The sequence below is a fragment of the Panicum hallii genome, chromosome 6 (genome assembly GCF_002211085.1).
Source record: "Panicum hallii strain FIL2 chromosome 6, PHallii_v3.1, whole genome shotgun sequence".
Lineage (NCBI taxonomy): Eukaryota > Viridiplantae > Streptophyta > Magnoliopsida > Poales > Poaceae > Panicum > Panicum hallii.
The window spans coordinates 45,221,734-45,237,288 of record NC_038047.1 but is presented as its reverse complement, the minus strand read 5'-3'; the positions used below and the strand labels follow the sequence as shown (position 1 = coordinate 45,237,288).

The window sequence follows — 15,555 nt, the reverse complement described above, 5'->3', positions numbered from 1 at the left end:
CTTGTGATCTCTGGTCTGGTGGACTTTGTAATTCAGTTGCTTTATCCTATGAGAGAGGGACGCTTCCCTTGGAATCATTCAGTTCTAGGAATGCAAACACATCCATTACATTGCAGAGATAGTAGCATAGTAGACGCAGAGCCATCCTTCATCTTTCACTGGTTTATCACTAGTCGGATTATATAGAAAATAAGAACCTTCCACGTACTTGTCACCGCAAACTCTGCGGCAACGCATTTCATCACCAACATTCGACCAGAAACTGGTTCTCACAAGGCCAGTTTATCATAGAAAGGCAAGAAAGCACCACAAGCAAACACACATATGAAGCATAAGAGGTTCAACAGCAATACTGTTATGACTGGAAATACTGATGGTGTCTTCAACATGCCAATGCGCAGGCAACGGGAAGTACAGCATAGCCACTGCACTTAACGTTTTACAGAATTTTATTTTCTTTCATTGATGGACATGTTGAAATACATAGATCCATCCGAGGCACGCCTTCAAACAGCATCATGCCCGTTCTAGTTAGATCCCTCTGGTTTCTGCATACATCATACAAGCACATAATAAGTACACAGGCGCAAACTGATGCTACGGGGAATTAAGCTTAATATCAACAAACTGTCTTTAAATGATCTTAACAGGTCTGACAATTATATGCAATGCCAAACTACAGTCCAAATTTGATTCTTTAGTAACACATCAAACAGCCTCTGCCAAATTTATTCACAATCTGTGGGGGTGGTTCCTGCAGGGTTCTGCGGCCAAACGACCTTAAGAGGGGATGCTTCGTGATATTTTCTTTTTTCTAAGCGTATGGAGAAAAGGAACTAACCCAGTATGTAAAAGGTTATGTATAGCATGGACAGCAAATATAATTTGACACTGATACCTAGAGATATCTATGGGGACAAGTGGACAACGGTGTTTTGCTTGTGGGATTTATAGGCCATGGGGAAAGCAAAGGAATGACAACTTAAGTGTTATGAAAATATATACCTAGTATTCTGTCTTAACCTCAATATGACATTAGTTTGTGTTTGAAATTTATGCATAATTAACCTCATGGACCATTCTTTGGCTCGAGTAGGGTCGGCAGTATTATGGTACTCAGCTACTCATTCTCCAAATTACTTAAATCCCTGCCTTTAGTGAATCCTACAGATTTGTACACAAATCCTCTGATCTGAAAAGACACTAATGAAACATTGAATCAAACTAGTGCATAGCCCACATGTAATACATGGGTGAACCTTGTTTGCAAAATGTACTTGTGTAAAAGGAAAAAAAAACTTGCAAAATGCGCTTTCAGTGTTCCCCCCATGACGGCAGTATCCACGTCCATTTTGTTCAGTAGATAAGAGGAACCCATCCCAACCCCATCGTAGCTGGATCAATTCAGCATCTACCTGTCGGGGAACGGACGGTTTTGGCACTACAAGTTTGCAGTAAATGAGCCGGAGCATGGACCATCAACAAGCAATGCAGTTTCCGCAAACAGATGAGAGAGCTCTGTCCGTGTCGCCCAAAGCCATACACGTACAGAGAACGATGGTACCGTACCTTGTCGGCGTCGGCGGGCTTGGTCTTGTCGGCGTCGGCCTTCTCCTGCTCGAGCTTCTTCTTGAGCTTCTCCTGCCGCTCCCTCTCCATCTTCTGCTCCCAAGCAGCGCAGCCGTCCGCCGGCCCCAGATCAAACCCAAACACCGTCAGTCTCGGTCCATCAGCACACAGCCATGGGCGCAACGTGACCACCCGACCGGAGAAATGGTCAATGGTCAACGGGGAGGTTGGGTGGCGACGGTGACGGACCTGGATGTAGACGCTCTCCTTGGCGCGCTCCTCCTCGCTGAGCACGCGGCCCTTGCCGTCGCTGAGGAGGCGCCGGGCGCCGGGCGCCGCCGCCGCCGAGGGGGCGCGGAGGCGCGCGGGGAGGGAGGTCAGCGCGGACCGCATCGCCATCTCGTGCTCTCTCTGGCCGCCGCGATGGAATCTGCCTGCGGTGGGGTTGGGGCGTTGGGCCCTTGGAGTGGAAGGGTGCGTGGACTCGCCTCGACTCGAATGGTCTAGAAATAGCACAAGCTCGTGTGGCCTCGCTGGGGTGTTGGAGGTGCGCGAGAAAGGGGAAGGAAGAAGCCAACCTTCTCGAAATCCACCTGGATTCTTCCTTCTTCCTTTTTTTTTAATCGTGCGTTGCTACGAGAGTGAGTAAGATACAGATATGTCCAACAATAGTAATAATAATAATACAAATGTGAGATAAAATTGCAGAAGCCAAGAATCTCTGCAGCAAATAGTTAATATCTATAGGTACTATCTATATCAATCAAATTGTAAGAAAAATACACACAGGTACGAGATGTTACTGATTTCAATGTAAGAGGGAAAAACAACCATATCCAAGTTTGATGTGTAACCAACTGGAGAAATAGTATTGAACACAACATTATGAAATAACTATGGTTTGCTAAGAATAAAATGAAAATATTGTTGCAAAATAAGTACTACCGTAATTCTATAAGTCCAAATAAAATAAAAGATAAATATGATTACTATGTTCTTCCAGTGCAAGGATAAAACAATAAATTCACAGTACACTTACTGCGTCAAATCAAAATTCCTTCTCTAATTCATAAAGGTGGCTATCATACTACCAGTTCAGATGTAGTGTGAGTTAAAGCTTTAAAATCGAAATGTAAAAGACACTGCAACAAATAAAGAGTATTTTTTTCCTAAACACATATCCAAGAGCTCTACCATACAGGTCATTGCTGATCTCTATGGTCTATTTTAGCTTACAGTACAGAGATTCATACCGTGTATACATAATTTGAACCATTTCTAAACTGGAAAATGGTTACGATCTCAAGCTCACTCAATACGAGGCATATAAAACCTCTGAATATGGGTAATATATTAAAGTGCAGGATAAAAATGGAAGAATAGCTTACTTCTGCAGCTCCAAGTTGAAGTAGCAGTGGTGAAATCATCTTTCAGATAACGAACTGATGTAGTACTTGTTGAAAACACCTAAATATCACCAATTCGAAAAGAGAGCCTTTTTGTAAAATGCCTAGCAATTGAGTACAACAGAATATCGAGATGTTTAGATTACACTCCACATTTCAGAAGCATATTTAATGTGGTGGTTGTGTTGCTTTGTCAAGCTCAGCAGGCATGGATGTTCAGCCTAACACATAACTTTTGGCGCTTTTCTTATTATTATGGCAAAGATACAGAGTTCCTCCTTGGTCTTCTTATTTATTTCTTGAGCTTATAATAATTTGCTAATCGCACCATAGTAATCAAACAAGTTCTGAGACTGGCAATTAATCGATCAAACAGGTGCAATAGCAATTCAACACTTTATTCCAAATTATATAGGGTGTCCAATAAACATGCATCTCCTGATGAATCATTCGTCAATAGCGGATACAAATTCCAGAGCATACAAACTGTCATGGTGAACCAATTTGCAAACTAAAATTACTCTATTTGCGTAACAGTCATGGACATCAGGTTTACCTTGGAGTGATCCGACGTGCATAAACCACCAAACATCAAACCATAGCTGATCAAAGGAGCACTTTGGATTCCTGCAAGCCTGAAACATCGTCACCTCCTTCAGTGAACATGCTAATGTGCAATCTTCATATAACACTACACAAATCAACTCAAATAGTAGAGTGAAGATTCTTCTAGCACCATCAGAAATATACAGATTAGCATCACAGCTTATGGATAGGGATCACAACAGCATTATGAAATCAGTTTAAATTATCTTGACATTCTTGTTGGCTACTAACTGATCGGAACAAAGAAGCGTGAAAAAGATCAAAGTACTTGAAACCTGGCTCAAGTACATCGATATTAATATGGAACTCAGGTAACAGTTTGAATAGATGAATTTTGCAATAGATCATGGCACCATCAGAAAACAAGTCTGAATAAATACATAGTTGAATGATTACTGCAGGGTTTTATGTATCTAACATGCGCAGAAAGGAGCTAGTACAGATCCTAAAAAAATTTAGGTAGCATGCTGGTTCTAACATGCGCAGAAGGACCTAAAAAATATTTTAACTCATGACCTGGTGGACTACAGATATATAGCACATTAGGAGAAGCTAAATAAATAGAAACCTCTAACTCTCAGTTTCAAAAATAAAGGCATGGCATGTATCCTACACTGATTCCTCAGCTATCAGAAGCTTCTCAGAGAGCAAAACACGCATATAGGATGGCTAAATATGGACAAATCACTTGAAAAACTCTCCCAAACTGAATTTAAGTTATCCAATCATTTGAATCAAAATAACATGCATCCTGCCATAATGAATTGAACTGAAACACTGAGTTTTTGCACAACCGAAGAATCTAAATAATTTTATTTTTAAAATGTAGAATCTAAATAAGTAGAAACACTGAGCTTTCAGTTTCAGGGAAAAAAAAGGGCACGACACCTATGCTACAATGAAACTACCAGAAACATGCGACATTGACCAACAAATGAATTAAGTTCTTTTCTTTTTGCAAAACTCAATTACATGTAGCTGCTAACACACAGGACTCAAAACCCAAAAGTTCAAAACTACAACTGCATTGACACACAGACTAAAATTCAAGGTATGAGAAATTCTATGTGCGCAGGGACTTTTGTTGGATCATCTCCACGGTGAGGCTCTGACCATCCCATTTTCCTGAAACTCGCGATTCTTCTTAGTACCTTAGTCTACCTGTTTGTAAAACTATAGACAGTAGCTACGCAAATACCATAAATATGAACTGATAAGCTATTTAAGTATTGAATAGAATGCAAGTTTAAAGCATGAGCAATGTAGCAGATTGGTTGCATTATCAGATATTATCAGATATATATGCACTCTATTCTGACTTATTGCCATCCATAATGAAATATGACGAATCTTGTTGGATCAGTTCCACCATTTTCAAAACTGAAAATACAAACAAAGAAAGGGATGGTTGGAATTTCTTTACTCCTTCACTGGTAACACTAGTGTATAAGCAACTATGCGATGAAGACGATGCTGGTTTATCAGTTCCATTTTTATTCTCGAGGGCAAGGAATCAGAACGCGCCAGACCAACAAGCCTCGTATCAGATGGGATGGAGTCGAGAAACCACCTGGCTGACGATAACCTAGAAGATTCCGAAACCGGAACTGCGAGCCAGGCGGGGGACAAATCCAGATGAGCAAGCGGACGCATCGACAGATCGAAGGAATGAGCGAAGCAAATCAAATCAGGGGTAAGAGCAAGAAGCATCAGCGAGGAAAGAGAGAAAGACTCACCAAAGGGCACGGGATGGAGGCCGGACGAAGTTGTGCTCCTTCACTCCTTCGAAGGGGAGGGCGGCACGGTGGAGGGTGAGGCGCTGGGGCGGCGCGATGGAGGAGGTACAGCCGTGGCGTGGAGCGGCGGCGCGAGGCGGACGACGGCGTGGAGGAGCGACGACCTGAGGTGCATGGCATGGAGTAGGAGAGGAGGGCGCCAGGCTGCACGAGGGGAGGGCGTAGGGCGGATCGAATGGCGCGTGGTATTTTTTCGACAGGACGACGGTTGTCGGGTCCACGACGTACGAGCGAAATTTTTTTCACCATTTAGTTTTTCTTAGTTGTAGAGATGGAAACAAATTCGAATCACGTGGTATTTCTTTTTTTTTCGTGCATAAATTAAGAGCTGAAAAGTTCACTGTTGCCGCTAAAACAAATGGTGCCCCGTTGACTTTACCAGACGGCTCTGCAGTGGGCTCAAATGGTAACCCGTTCACTTTACTGGTGGTCTCAGGGCCCGGCCCACGAGTAGCCGTAGCCGACCTCTCCTCCTCCTCCTCCTCCTCCTCGTCACTCGTCACCGTCTCGCCCCAGAAATCCCCCCCCCCCCCCCCCCCGGAACCGTCTCGTGGAAGCGCCGAGATGTACCACCCCACCAGAGGCGGCGTCCGCGGCGGCCGAGATCGTAAGTTCCCTTCCCCCTCGTCCCGTCCGCGTCTCGATTCGATCTCGCTCGCTGCGCGGAAAAGGAAATCCGCCGCGCGATTTGCTGCTTAGGGTTTCGAACTTTCGATGGGCGCGGCCGCTGGGAAATTGCCTTCGCCGTGGATGTTTTAGCCGATCCGTGCGGCTCTAGGCCAGCAATTGTTTAGCACATCGTGCTTCTTTTTTTTTTTGAAATAACACATCGTGCTTCTACGCGCGTTTCCGTGGCCCCAGGGCGCTGCTTGCACCTTGCACGGCCCTAGTGCGGCTGCGGAGATGGGATTTCGTTAGACTCTGGAAAAATTGGTGTTCGGACGAGCTGTTGCTCGTGCAGATTCTGTGGCAGTTGGCGATCTCTATCTAGGCTTAAGTATGTAGTCAGCTCAATAGTTCTGAGGTCTTGCTAGCCTATAGACTCAAATGGATGGGGCATCAAGTCATCTTTCCCCAAAAAAGAAACAGGATAAGCTGCCACGGTGAAATTATTCATGTTCATGCAAAATGTCTGCCTGTTCATCTATCTATAATTCTATATGATGTCTTAGAAATTTGTGGTTACTGTATACATATGCATTCATAGTTCACGCTTTGATCTTAACAGTAGTCAAGAAAAGAAAAAAAAACAAAGCTAATCCCCTTTGTTAAACTTCAGGTGTCAGTTGCACCAAAGGGGATAAGCATATATCTTTCAAGTAACAATTGGAAACTGTAATCCATGAAAATAACAAGAATAACTTCCAGTCAGTGCTATTTTGTATGGAATAAATTCAGGAGATCATTTCCACCCACCAGGCGTTGGTGCCTCACTCACTACCATATCTTATGCTGATTGCTCTCAGTTCAAATGTATTTCTTTAGATACTATGCCTTTCTTTTGCTGCAAGTTACGCATTGTGAACTTAAATCCTGCAAGGTCCTGAATGCTGCCTGGTTTGCTTCATTACGCACTTCTTTGAATTAGAAGTTTGTTTTCGTTAATTGTGTAACCTTCCTTGTGCCACAAATCCTCACCTGCTATCGTGCAAAAGCTTACCTTTTAATCTTTGCTAGAAACTCTTCTGCATGCTGTTATCATGTGCTACTGTCTCCATTTTCTTGCTTTATTTGCACTCTAGCTTCATCACTATATGCCATGGAACAGGTGGTGCTAAGTGTATATTTTATTCCTACAGAATTCAAATGGGATGATGTGAAGGTTGACAAGTATCGAGAGAATTACCTTGGCCATAGTGTTAAGGCCCCTGTTGGTAGATGGCAGAAAGGTAAATATTATCATGTCTTTCATCTACCTTTTGTCCCCCTTTTTACATGCTGCACTTACTGAATGTTCTGGACGCAATATTGAAATGTTGGTTATCCTATGTTGCTGCTCTGTTATAAGGTTCAAACTGTAGTATTATGTCTCGTTCTTTATTTTCCTGCTCAACTTAGTCCTGGAATGTGGAATGCTTTAACTTGCCACCAGTGCACTGTTGTGCATATGTGTTATTAAAGTAAAGGGTGTATTTAATTCTGTTAGATTGAATAAATTATTGATGCTCCGACGGTTTGGATTGATACTATTTCTGTTTAGATGAATCAAATCAATCGTAGATAAAGGCATAAACTGAGCTAGCTAGCCTACTTACCTACTAATGCCTCTTAAGTTAAACTAATAGATTCCTGGTACAATCGGAGTTAAGCACTTACACAATACAACTTTCTAGTTATTCCATGGGTAGGAAGAATATTTTGTGAACATTATATAGGACTGTAGGTCCAGCGAGCGAGGTTCTATAATGCTGTGTCTGTTTCTGTTACCTTTTGCAATGCTTGTACCATAGGGACTCCTACTTTGGCTATGACATCTTCCTTTATCTGGTAGGACATGTCAAGTGTCTCGATGGTTCTGTCACATTTGTGCTGTAGCATCCTGTAGTGGCCATGCTTCTTTATCAAGTACTTGATGCCTGTGATTTGCTAATTAAGTCTCGTGAATTCTGCATGTTGATATGATAGATTGTGACTATCTCTTCCAGGAAAGGACCTATTCTGGTATGCTAGGGATAAGAAATCTGACACAGAAGATGCCCTGAAGGAGGAAATCAGGAGAGTGAAGGAAGAGGAGGAACAGGCTATGCGAGAAGCACTTGGCTTAGCTCCTAAGCGCAGCAATCGTCCTCAGGGTAATCGGTTGGATAAGCATGAATATGCTGAGCTGATTAAGAGAGGATCAACTGCGGAGGACTTGGGAGCAGGGCATGCTGAAGCTGCACAAGTGCAGGGTCTAGGCTTATACAAGTAAGCTTCCAGTTTTGAGAATAACCATTCCTCTTGTGAAATGCAGTATCATGTTGAAATAAGTGTTCAATTGATCTAGTTGATCTTACAGTGTTACATAATGTTATTTGGTGAACATTTTACAAATCTAGCGAACTTGTCACCTTGACTACAGGGCTCCTCGCGACGAGGGAGAATCTAGTTCTTTTAAGCTTGATCCTCCTGAAACTGAAATGCCACCTGAGCAAGGTGACCCTCCAGCAGCAGCCAAGCAGGAAGATTCAGAGGACGATAGGAAGGGGAAAAGGCGGCGGGAGTGTGAGGAGAGGAGAGGGGAGAAGGAGCGAAAACGAGTAAAGCATGACGGAAAGGGAAGAAAGCGAGACAAGCACGAGAGGAGGCACGACTCAGAGGACAGATCTAAGCGCCACCGCAAAGACAAGCAGAGCAGGCGGCATGACTCTGATTCTGAGTGATAATGGTTATGCGCCTGTATGACTGTATCTTAGTATGATATTTCACACCAAGGATGATCTGCTTTTGCTTGATGTAGTGTAAAATCAATGGATATGTCTATGCCTTTTGAATTCCATTGTCCTTATTCTCTCCGCAATTGATGTTCTGTTAAGAGTAGAATGGCCTTTTATACTCCGGTCCAAGGTTTGGGGTGTGCATCGCGCTTGGCCATTCACCTGCCCAATTAAGCATGCTTCACCAATTCAGGACAGAGTTCTTCTTTCCAGGCTACTTCATCTCCATACCCGGTGAATGTATGGAATCATAACCACGTCAAACAACCCCAACTGTTGGGTCTGTTGCCGTGTTTTTTTTTTATATAGGTTTATTCAAGTATAAACCTGGAAAGAACATCTTTGTTCTTGAGGTGGGCATAAAAAGGGAGGCTTGACTTGTCTGTGCCTGTGCTGAACTGATGACACTCACTGCTGGGTCCGTTGCCGTGTTGCGTATGCAGTGATAAACATCGAAATTGAAACACATCAGTTGAACTCTACTAGTATGCTCTAAACAATCGCGATGTACATACTTACTATAGAAGAGATGCTTTTCCTATTCAACACAAACCCTAACAGGGTATAGTTATTGTAATATACATGGGCCCAATGGGCCACAATGCCCCATGGGCACAATACACTCCAACACCCCCCCGCAGTCTGAACAACCGGTGCAGCGGTGTTCAAGACTGGACAAGAAGAGAGAACAAGGGGCAAATACCCCCCCGCAGCCACGACTAGCCACCGGCTACGTTGAGGCTGGATCGAAACTCCGAGAAGGTCGAGGAGGTGTGACGCCCTGAAAATTCACTTAATAAAATCATGCGCTAGAGTGATTCGTAAAAACGGTTCGACGTCAAAACCCTAACCCTAACCGGAGTGCTGTTCCGTTCCGCATCGCCCGCCCACGCGCGACCGTCTGCCGTGATTAACGCAGACGCGACTCCCTTCCTTTTTTTTTCCTCTCCTCGCGCGAATCCCGCGCGCGTGGCCGACCGGCCGCGACCGCTGCCGCAAATTGCGCCGGCGCTCCTCGTGCCGCGCGCGAATCCCCGCGCGCGCGTGGCCGACCGGCCGCGGTCGCCGCCGCGACCGGCGCCGACACGCCCTTCCCCCCTCTCTCTCCTTTTTCTCCCTCCCATTTCTTCCTTTTCTTTTTCTTCTTTTTCCAATCTCTCTCTCTCTCTTTCTTTCTTTCCTTTCCTTTCTTCCCTTTCCCTTTCTTTTTCCCTTTTTCCTCCCTTCTTCCTTTTCCCTTCTCTCTCCTTCTCTCCTCTCTTTCCCCTGCCTCTGCTCCCGAGCGCCCGCACGCCGCCCAGGCCGAGCGCCTGCACCGCCCCGGCCGTGCCGCGCACGCGCCCGCCCCGCGTGCTCCGCGTGTCCCGCGTAGGCCATGCATCTCGCCGCGCCGCCCGTCGCCCGCACGCCCGCCCTGGCCCGCGCCTCGCCGCGCCGCCCGCGCGCGCACGAGCGCGTGCCGCGCCGCCCGTCGCTGGCGCCCTGCCCGACCGCGTGCGCCGTCGCCCTGTGCCACGTGCACCGCCCCGCCCCCTGGCCGCGCCGTGCCGCGCCGTACGCGCACGCGAGCACGAATGCCGCATCGCGACGACGGCAAGCGGCCGAGGCGCCATTAATGGCGCCCCGCACCGGCCACCGTCGCGACCACCCCTCCACCGCCTCCCCCGGGTTATAAATAGGGCCCCGCGTAGCCCCGACGACCACCAACGCCTAGCCACCGCGCGCCTCCCTCCCCGAAGCCCGCCGCGCCACCACCGCCTCTGGCTCTGCCGCCGCCCGCCGGCCCCCGTCGTCGCACCTCCTCGCTGCATCCCAAGCCGAGGTGAGGAGGGGAATAGGACCCCCTCACCTCCCTCCTTCTTTTCCCCCCCGCCTCGACCGCCGCCAGGCCCCGGGCCGGCCGGAATCCCCGCCGCCGGACCTCCTCCTCCCTCCCCTGTTTCCTGTCAACGGGAGAGGAGGAAGAATGGGCAAAATGCCCGATAACCCCCTGCCCTTGCTCTCTTTTCTAAATAAGGACCCCCCCTCTCTAATAGCCCCCTTTCGCAAAAGAAACCCTGCCCATCCTATTATTTCGAATTGAATCCCTCCATTACATAAAAACCCAACAACGCCCGACACCCTTTTGCATACTCTGGATATTTCTAGGGTTCGCAAACAAACCCCTGCCCTCTTTAGATAATTACTACCAAGCCCCTGGACCCCCGTTTAAGCCCTGAAACCACCTTTAGCGCGTCATTTTATGTGCGAAACGACCTCCGATTGACCCGAAACTTTACCACTCCGCTTCTAGTATAGTTTTAGCCATGCCATTAAGAAACCACCCAAAGATATCACCCCTAACTCCGTAACTAAATTATTTCCGATTCAAGCTCGACGATAAAAGCTTTTAGTTTTTGTGCTTGATTGTGTGTTTGTTTGATTGCGTCGTAGGACACGGAGTGAACGAGGAAGGTCCCGACTGTGACCAAGCGAACGAGGACCAGTTCCGCGACCCCGAACCCGAGGGACAGTGCTTCGACCAGGACTTCCCGCAAGGATTTGACGATGGCAAGTTCAATCCCGCCCTTTGATGCATGTTTCTGTCCTAGTTTTTATAAACACAACCCAGTGGCCTGTTTTATAAAATTGCATGGTTTTGCGTGCTGAAAACATGGTAGGATAGCCACCCTTGTTTGAGATAACCCTACCTTGACCACCTGATTTTATAAAGAAAACGTGTGTGTGTGGGAAGGGATACAATGTGGTTTTGAAAGACGAGTTAGACGGGATGGATGGCATTTCTGTGTGAATTGCCGTTGGTGTGCTCGTACCTGTGTGGTTGAGCGAGGAAGGGAGATATCCATCTTGTCACCCCTAAGGACCGAGTTGATGTGACATCTCACCTAGCTTCTTGTCGTGCGAACCACTTGACCGTTGTATGGGCAACGGCTTAGCATAAATCCCACTGGTTAGTCTGATAGCCACCAGGAGAGCTGAGAGCAACGGGTGATCAAGGAGAAGGGATAAGATCTGTGTGACTTATGCCCCGGTTAAACCTCGGAGATAGGTCGAATGACCCCTTGATGGATCCCGTGGTGGCTAGTCAGGTCTAGCTAAGGTGGGTAATGGCTTTGTTGGGATCTGCACCGGCACTAAGGTGTTCGTGCTGTGGTACCCCACCTGTGGGTAAAGTTGCACACCTCTGCAGAGTTAAAATCTATTCGAATAGCCGTGCCTACGGTATTGGGCAGGTTACGGTGTGGTCACACAACTAGTGTTTATCTCTAGGAATGAATGGGCTGGTGTGAGTTGTTTGGAAAGTGTCCGGCAGTTGTGCCGTGTGCTACGGCGGACGGGGAGTCCGGTAGCAGTTTAAAACTTGGATCCTGTGTGGATCAACACCGTGTGTTCTTTGGTACAAGAAAACCTGTTTTGAAAATGCTTTTAAAACAAACCCCTGCATACAATAGAGTTTTCCGCAAATGAACCATAACCTTATCCTTGGATTGTCCCGTGCATTAATTTCTACTATACCCCCCCGTGGGTGTGGTTGGACTTGCTGAGTACGTTTGTACTCACCCCTTCCTTACTTTTACAGTGGAAGACCCAGACTACATCCCCGAAGATAACGAGTAGGGTTTCGTCCTGCACCCAGTCTTGCCTGTGGCTGAGGTCACCGTTGGATTCCGCATGGCGCAAGACTCTGATGATCCTTTGTTCGTCGCTAGTGTAGTTGTGTGGGTTCTGGTTGTAATCCTCGCGATAGTGGCGCTGCACTGCCCATTACCGCGTAGAGTTGTACGGTGATGTACCATCTGATGTAATAAAAGTGTTATCAGCCTCCTGGGACTGATAAGTCAACACTTTTAAGTCTTCCCTGATGGGGGGGGACGCTTCAGGTGGTATCAGAGCCGTAGGCTGGCCGTAGGACGTGACCCTAGGAACGAAACCCCTTTTCAAGCCCTAGGATTTGTTCGGACTTAGATATTTTTCTACACTGACACTCACCACTGGTTTTTACCCTATTCCAGATGGCTGACAACGGATGGGTCAACGGAGTCTGCTACGCAGAGCCTGGCCTTCCTAAGTTATTGTTGCTCAGCCTGGAACGCGTTGGGGTTATGGAAACGCCGGAGTACGCCTACCGAGAATACATCTCCGGTGGCACCCTTCGGTGCGACACGATGATCTTTGTGGAGAGAAGCACCCGCTGCCCTGATGTGGACCCTTGGTTCATCTCCACCACTGGCTTTCGCTTTCCCGACACGTACCGAAAAGCCGCTCGTAAGGCCCTGCGACGGCTGCGTGTGCTCTACAAGCACCACCTTCAGCGGACCCCTATGGGATTTTTCCCACCCGCTGAAAGAAGTGGACGCACTTGGATTGCCCGGATGAGGAGACTTGGACGAGAAGAAGAAGACTTAGAAGATGCGGTCTCCCACCTATCCATCTACCTTACTGGCTTGGATGCACTCTGCCGCGAACAGTCGGCACAACTGAAGAAGCTAATCCATGGGATTGAAAAGTTAACCCAGGAGCTGGAGGAACAACGGACAAGAGCCGCAAACGCCGAGTACTCCTTAGCCGCCCTCCAAGCCCAGATGCAAGAGTACGAGAACCGCAACGGAATAGGTGGATGGATCGAGGAAGAAGAAGAAGAACCCATGGAGACCCATTGGGATAAGGGTACTCAGACCGAGAATGAGATGGATCGGTTCCTTCCAATAAAAAAGCGCTCTATCAGGACCGAGGAAGAATCCCCATGATAGGATTAGCACCCCTAGCTAAAACCTTACCCTAACGACCACGAAAACTGTACCCCCCTTGTTGTAATAATAAACATCATCTACTCCCTTTTTGCACCTGTACCAGGTTGTTTACCCTGTCTCTGTTTCAGATGGCTGAGGAAGGATGGACCCAGGGCGATTGCCAAGCTGCGCCTGGATTCCCCAGCCTCTTGATCAACACCCTGGAAGACCTTGGCGTTACGGAGCGTCCAAGGTACTACAGCCGAGAGTACGAGCACCATGGTACCCTCCGCTGCAGGGTGATCCTGGTCATCGCCAGGAGCAACCGCTACCCCGACATCCAGCCTTGGCGAGCGACCGCCACAGGATTTAGACACCAAGATACCTACCCCCTGGCCATCAGAAAAGCGCTCCGTTATTTGTGCCGGATCTTCGAAGAACACCTCGCCCCCACGCCAGCGAAGTTCTTCCCGCCGGCCATCAGAACCCTAGTCTGGGAAGCACGCATGAGAAACCTGGAGCGACGACGCCACGAAGAAGGCCCCCTGTACCAAGTGGCCACTTACCTAGCCGCCCTAGACCAACTCTTTGATGAGCAAGCCAACCTTCTAAGGGAGCAGACCCATCGAGCCGAGCAAGCAGAGCTCGCAGTAAGACTGCAGCAGATCCGAGCCGCCCATGCTGAGGCAAGAGCCGCAGCCGCGGTTAGCAGCGAAGCCGTAGCCCAAGAGAGCCTCAGGCAAGCTCGAGACCGGCGTATGCAAGATTGGACCCGAAGCGGAACGCCAGTCCCGGCAATTGGAGAAGACCATGTTTTACTCGGGACACCCGTCATAGGATGGGGAACGCTCTTTGGAAGCACACCAGCACCACCCGAGAATCCTGGAAGCTCTGCTGCTGCCGCTGGAGAAAATGCTGCAGCGCAACCCTCGACCAATGGAAATCCAGAGGACGGCGAGCAAGGATCACTCACGCTCCCCGCCCCAGGAGAAGGCACGCCCCACGAGTAGAATGATCGACGCCACCCTAGTGACGTGTCCCCAGCCGCTTTTGTTTAAGTCGTGCCTGATCCCGGACGAGTAGTACGAGACCTAGCCTTACCCCAAGTTGTACCCCTGTTGCAGTAATAAAGTTGTTTGTGCTTGTTGTTTGTAATGTTGTGTGCTATTTTGTTGTGTGCTGCTTGCTATATAATTTCTGGCAGGAGGTAAATTCTGCCTTATATATGAATTAAACAACTTAAACATCACATAATAGTAACCCCACTCTACCCAACCAACAGATGGTTCCCCGGAGCGTCACGAGGACCTCCCGTAGCCGGAACCCCGCAGCCGCTGGTGCCAGAGCACAGACTGCTGGGCAGAATCCTCCTCAGGCAGAACAAGAAGTAAGCCAGAACCGAGGAGAAAATCAAGAAGGAGAGCAACTACCACCTCCCCCACCCCTCGGAGATCTGGCCCAAATAATCCACAACCAGACCCTCATACTAGAAACTCTGGCCAACGCCCTCGTTAACCGGCAACCCCGAGGGCAGAACATGAACGACAAGCTGACGGCCTTCCTAAGGACCAAGCCACCTACCTTCGCCGGATCCTGCAACCCGTTGGATGCTGATGACTGGTTGCGAGTGATTCAGAGGAAGCTCGAACCATTCGAATGCCAGGACCGGGATAAAGTCCTTCTGGCAGCCCACCAGCTCACCGGAACAGCATTATCTTGGTGGGAAAACTATTGTGCCGCAGCTGAAGATGCCTCTACCATCACCTGGGAAGAATTCGTAAGGGAGTTCCGCCGCTACCACATCCCTTCAGCCACTATGAAGCGCAAGGCGGATGAATTCCGCGCACTACAACAGGGAAGCATGACGGTGGAAGAATACACCCACCGGTTCATAGAATTGGCCCGGTACGCGCCGGAAGAAGTGAACGGCGACGATAAGAAGCAAGACATGTTCAAGAAGGGGTTAAGCCCGGAGCTACGGACCTTGCTTACTCCCCAGATCTATCCGGACTTCAACACCCTGATGAACAAA

The 15,555-nt window shown here is 48.0% G+C and overlaps 2 protein-coding genes across 2 annotated transcripts; one reads left to right on the top strand and one right to left on the bottom strand.

Moving 5' to 3' along the window:
* Positions 1-250: 250 nt before the first annotated feature.
* Positions 251-2,122, bottom strand: LOC112896401 (uncharacterized protein At2g27730, mitochondrial-like). Its single transcript, XM_025964356.1, has 3 exons — positions 1,819-2,122; positions 1,570-1,662; positions 251-548 (listed from the first exon to the last, which is right to left on the bottom strand). The coding sequence occupies exons 1-3, from the start codon at positions 1,966-1,968 to the stop codon at positions 528-530; spliced, it is 264 nt and encodes an 87-aa protein (XP_025820141.1). The 5' UTR covers positions 1,969-2,122; the 3' UTR covers positions 251-527.
* Positions 2,123-5,891: 3,769 nt separating this feature from the next.
* LOC112898576 (multiple myeloma tumor-associated protein 2 homolog) lies at positions 5,892-8,876 on the top strand. The gene is made up of 4 exons (XM_025966914.1): positions 5,892-5,984; positions 7,177-7,266; positions 8,023-8,284; positions 8,439-8,876. The coding sequence occupies exons 1-4, from the start codon at positions 5,942-5,944 to the stop codon at positions 8,737-8,739; spliced, it is 696 nt and encodes a 231-aa protein (XP_025822699.1). The 5' UTR covers positions 5,892-5,941; the 3' UTR covers positions 8,740-8,876.
* The last annotated feature ends 6,679 nt before the right edge of the window (positions 8,877-15,555 follow it).

What these genes read in the sequence shown, in the direction of transcription:
- LOC112896401 (XM_025964356.1), bottom strand. Translation starts at nt 1,968, where the DNA reads ATGGCGATGCGGTCCGCGCTGACCTCCCTCCCCGCGCGCCTCCGCGCC. An exon ending in AGGAGAGCGTCTACATCCAG is followed by an intron (nt 1,663 to 1,818) that starts GTCCGTCACCGT and finishes GCTTGGGAGCAG; the next exon opens with AAGATGGAGAGGGAGCGGCA. An exon ending in AGCCCGCCGACGCCGACAAG is followed by an intron (nt 549 to 1,569) that starts GTACGGTACCAT and finishes TGATGTATGCAG; the next exon opens with AAACCAGAGGGATCTAACTA.
- LOC112898576 (XM_025966914.1), top strand. Translation starts at nt 5,942, where the DNA reads ATGTACCACCCCACCAGAGGCGGCGTCCGCGGCGGCCGAGATC. An exon ending in CGTCCGCGGCGGCCGAGATC is followed by an intron (nt 5,985 to 7,176) that starts GTAAGTTCCCTT and finishes TTATTCCTACAG; the next exon opens with AATTCAAATGGGATGATGTG. An exon ending in CAGGGTCTAGGCTTATACAA is followed by an intron (nt 8,285 to 8,438) that starts GTAAGCTTCCAG and finishes CCTTGACTACAG; the next exon opens with GGCTCCTCGCGACGAGGGAG.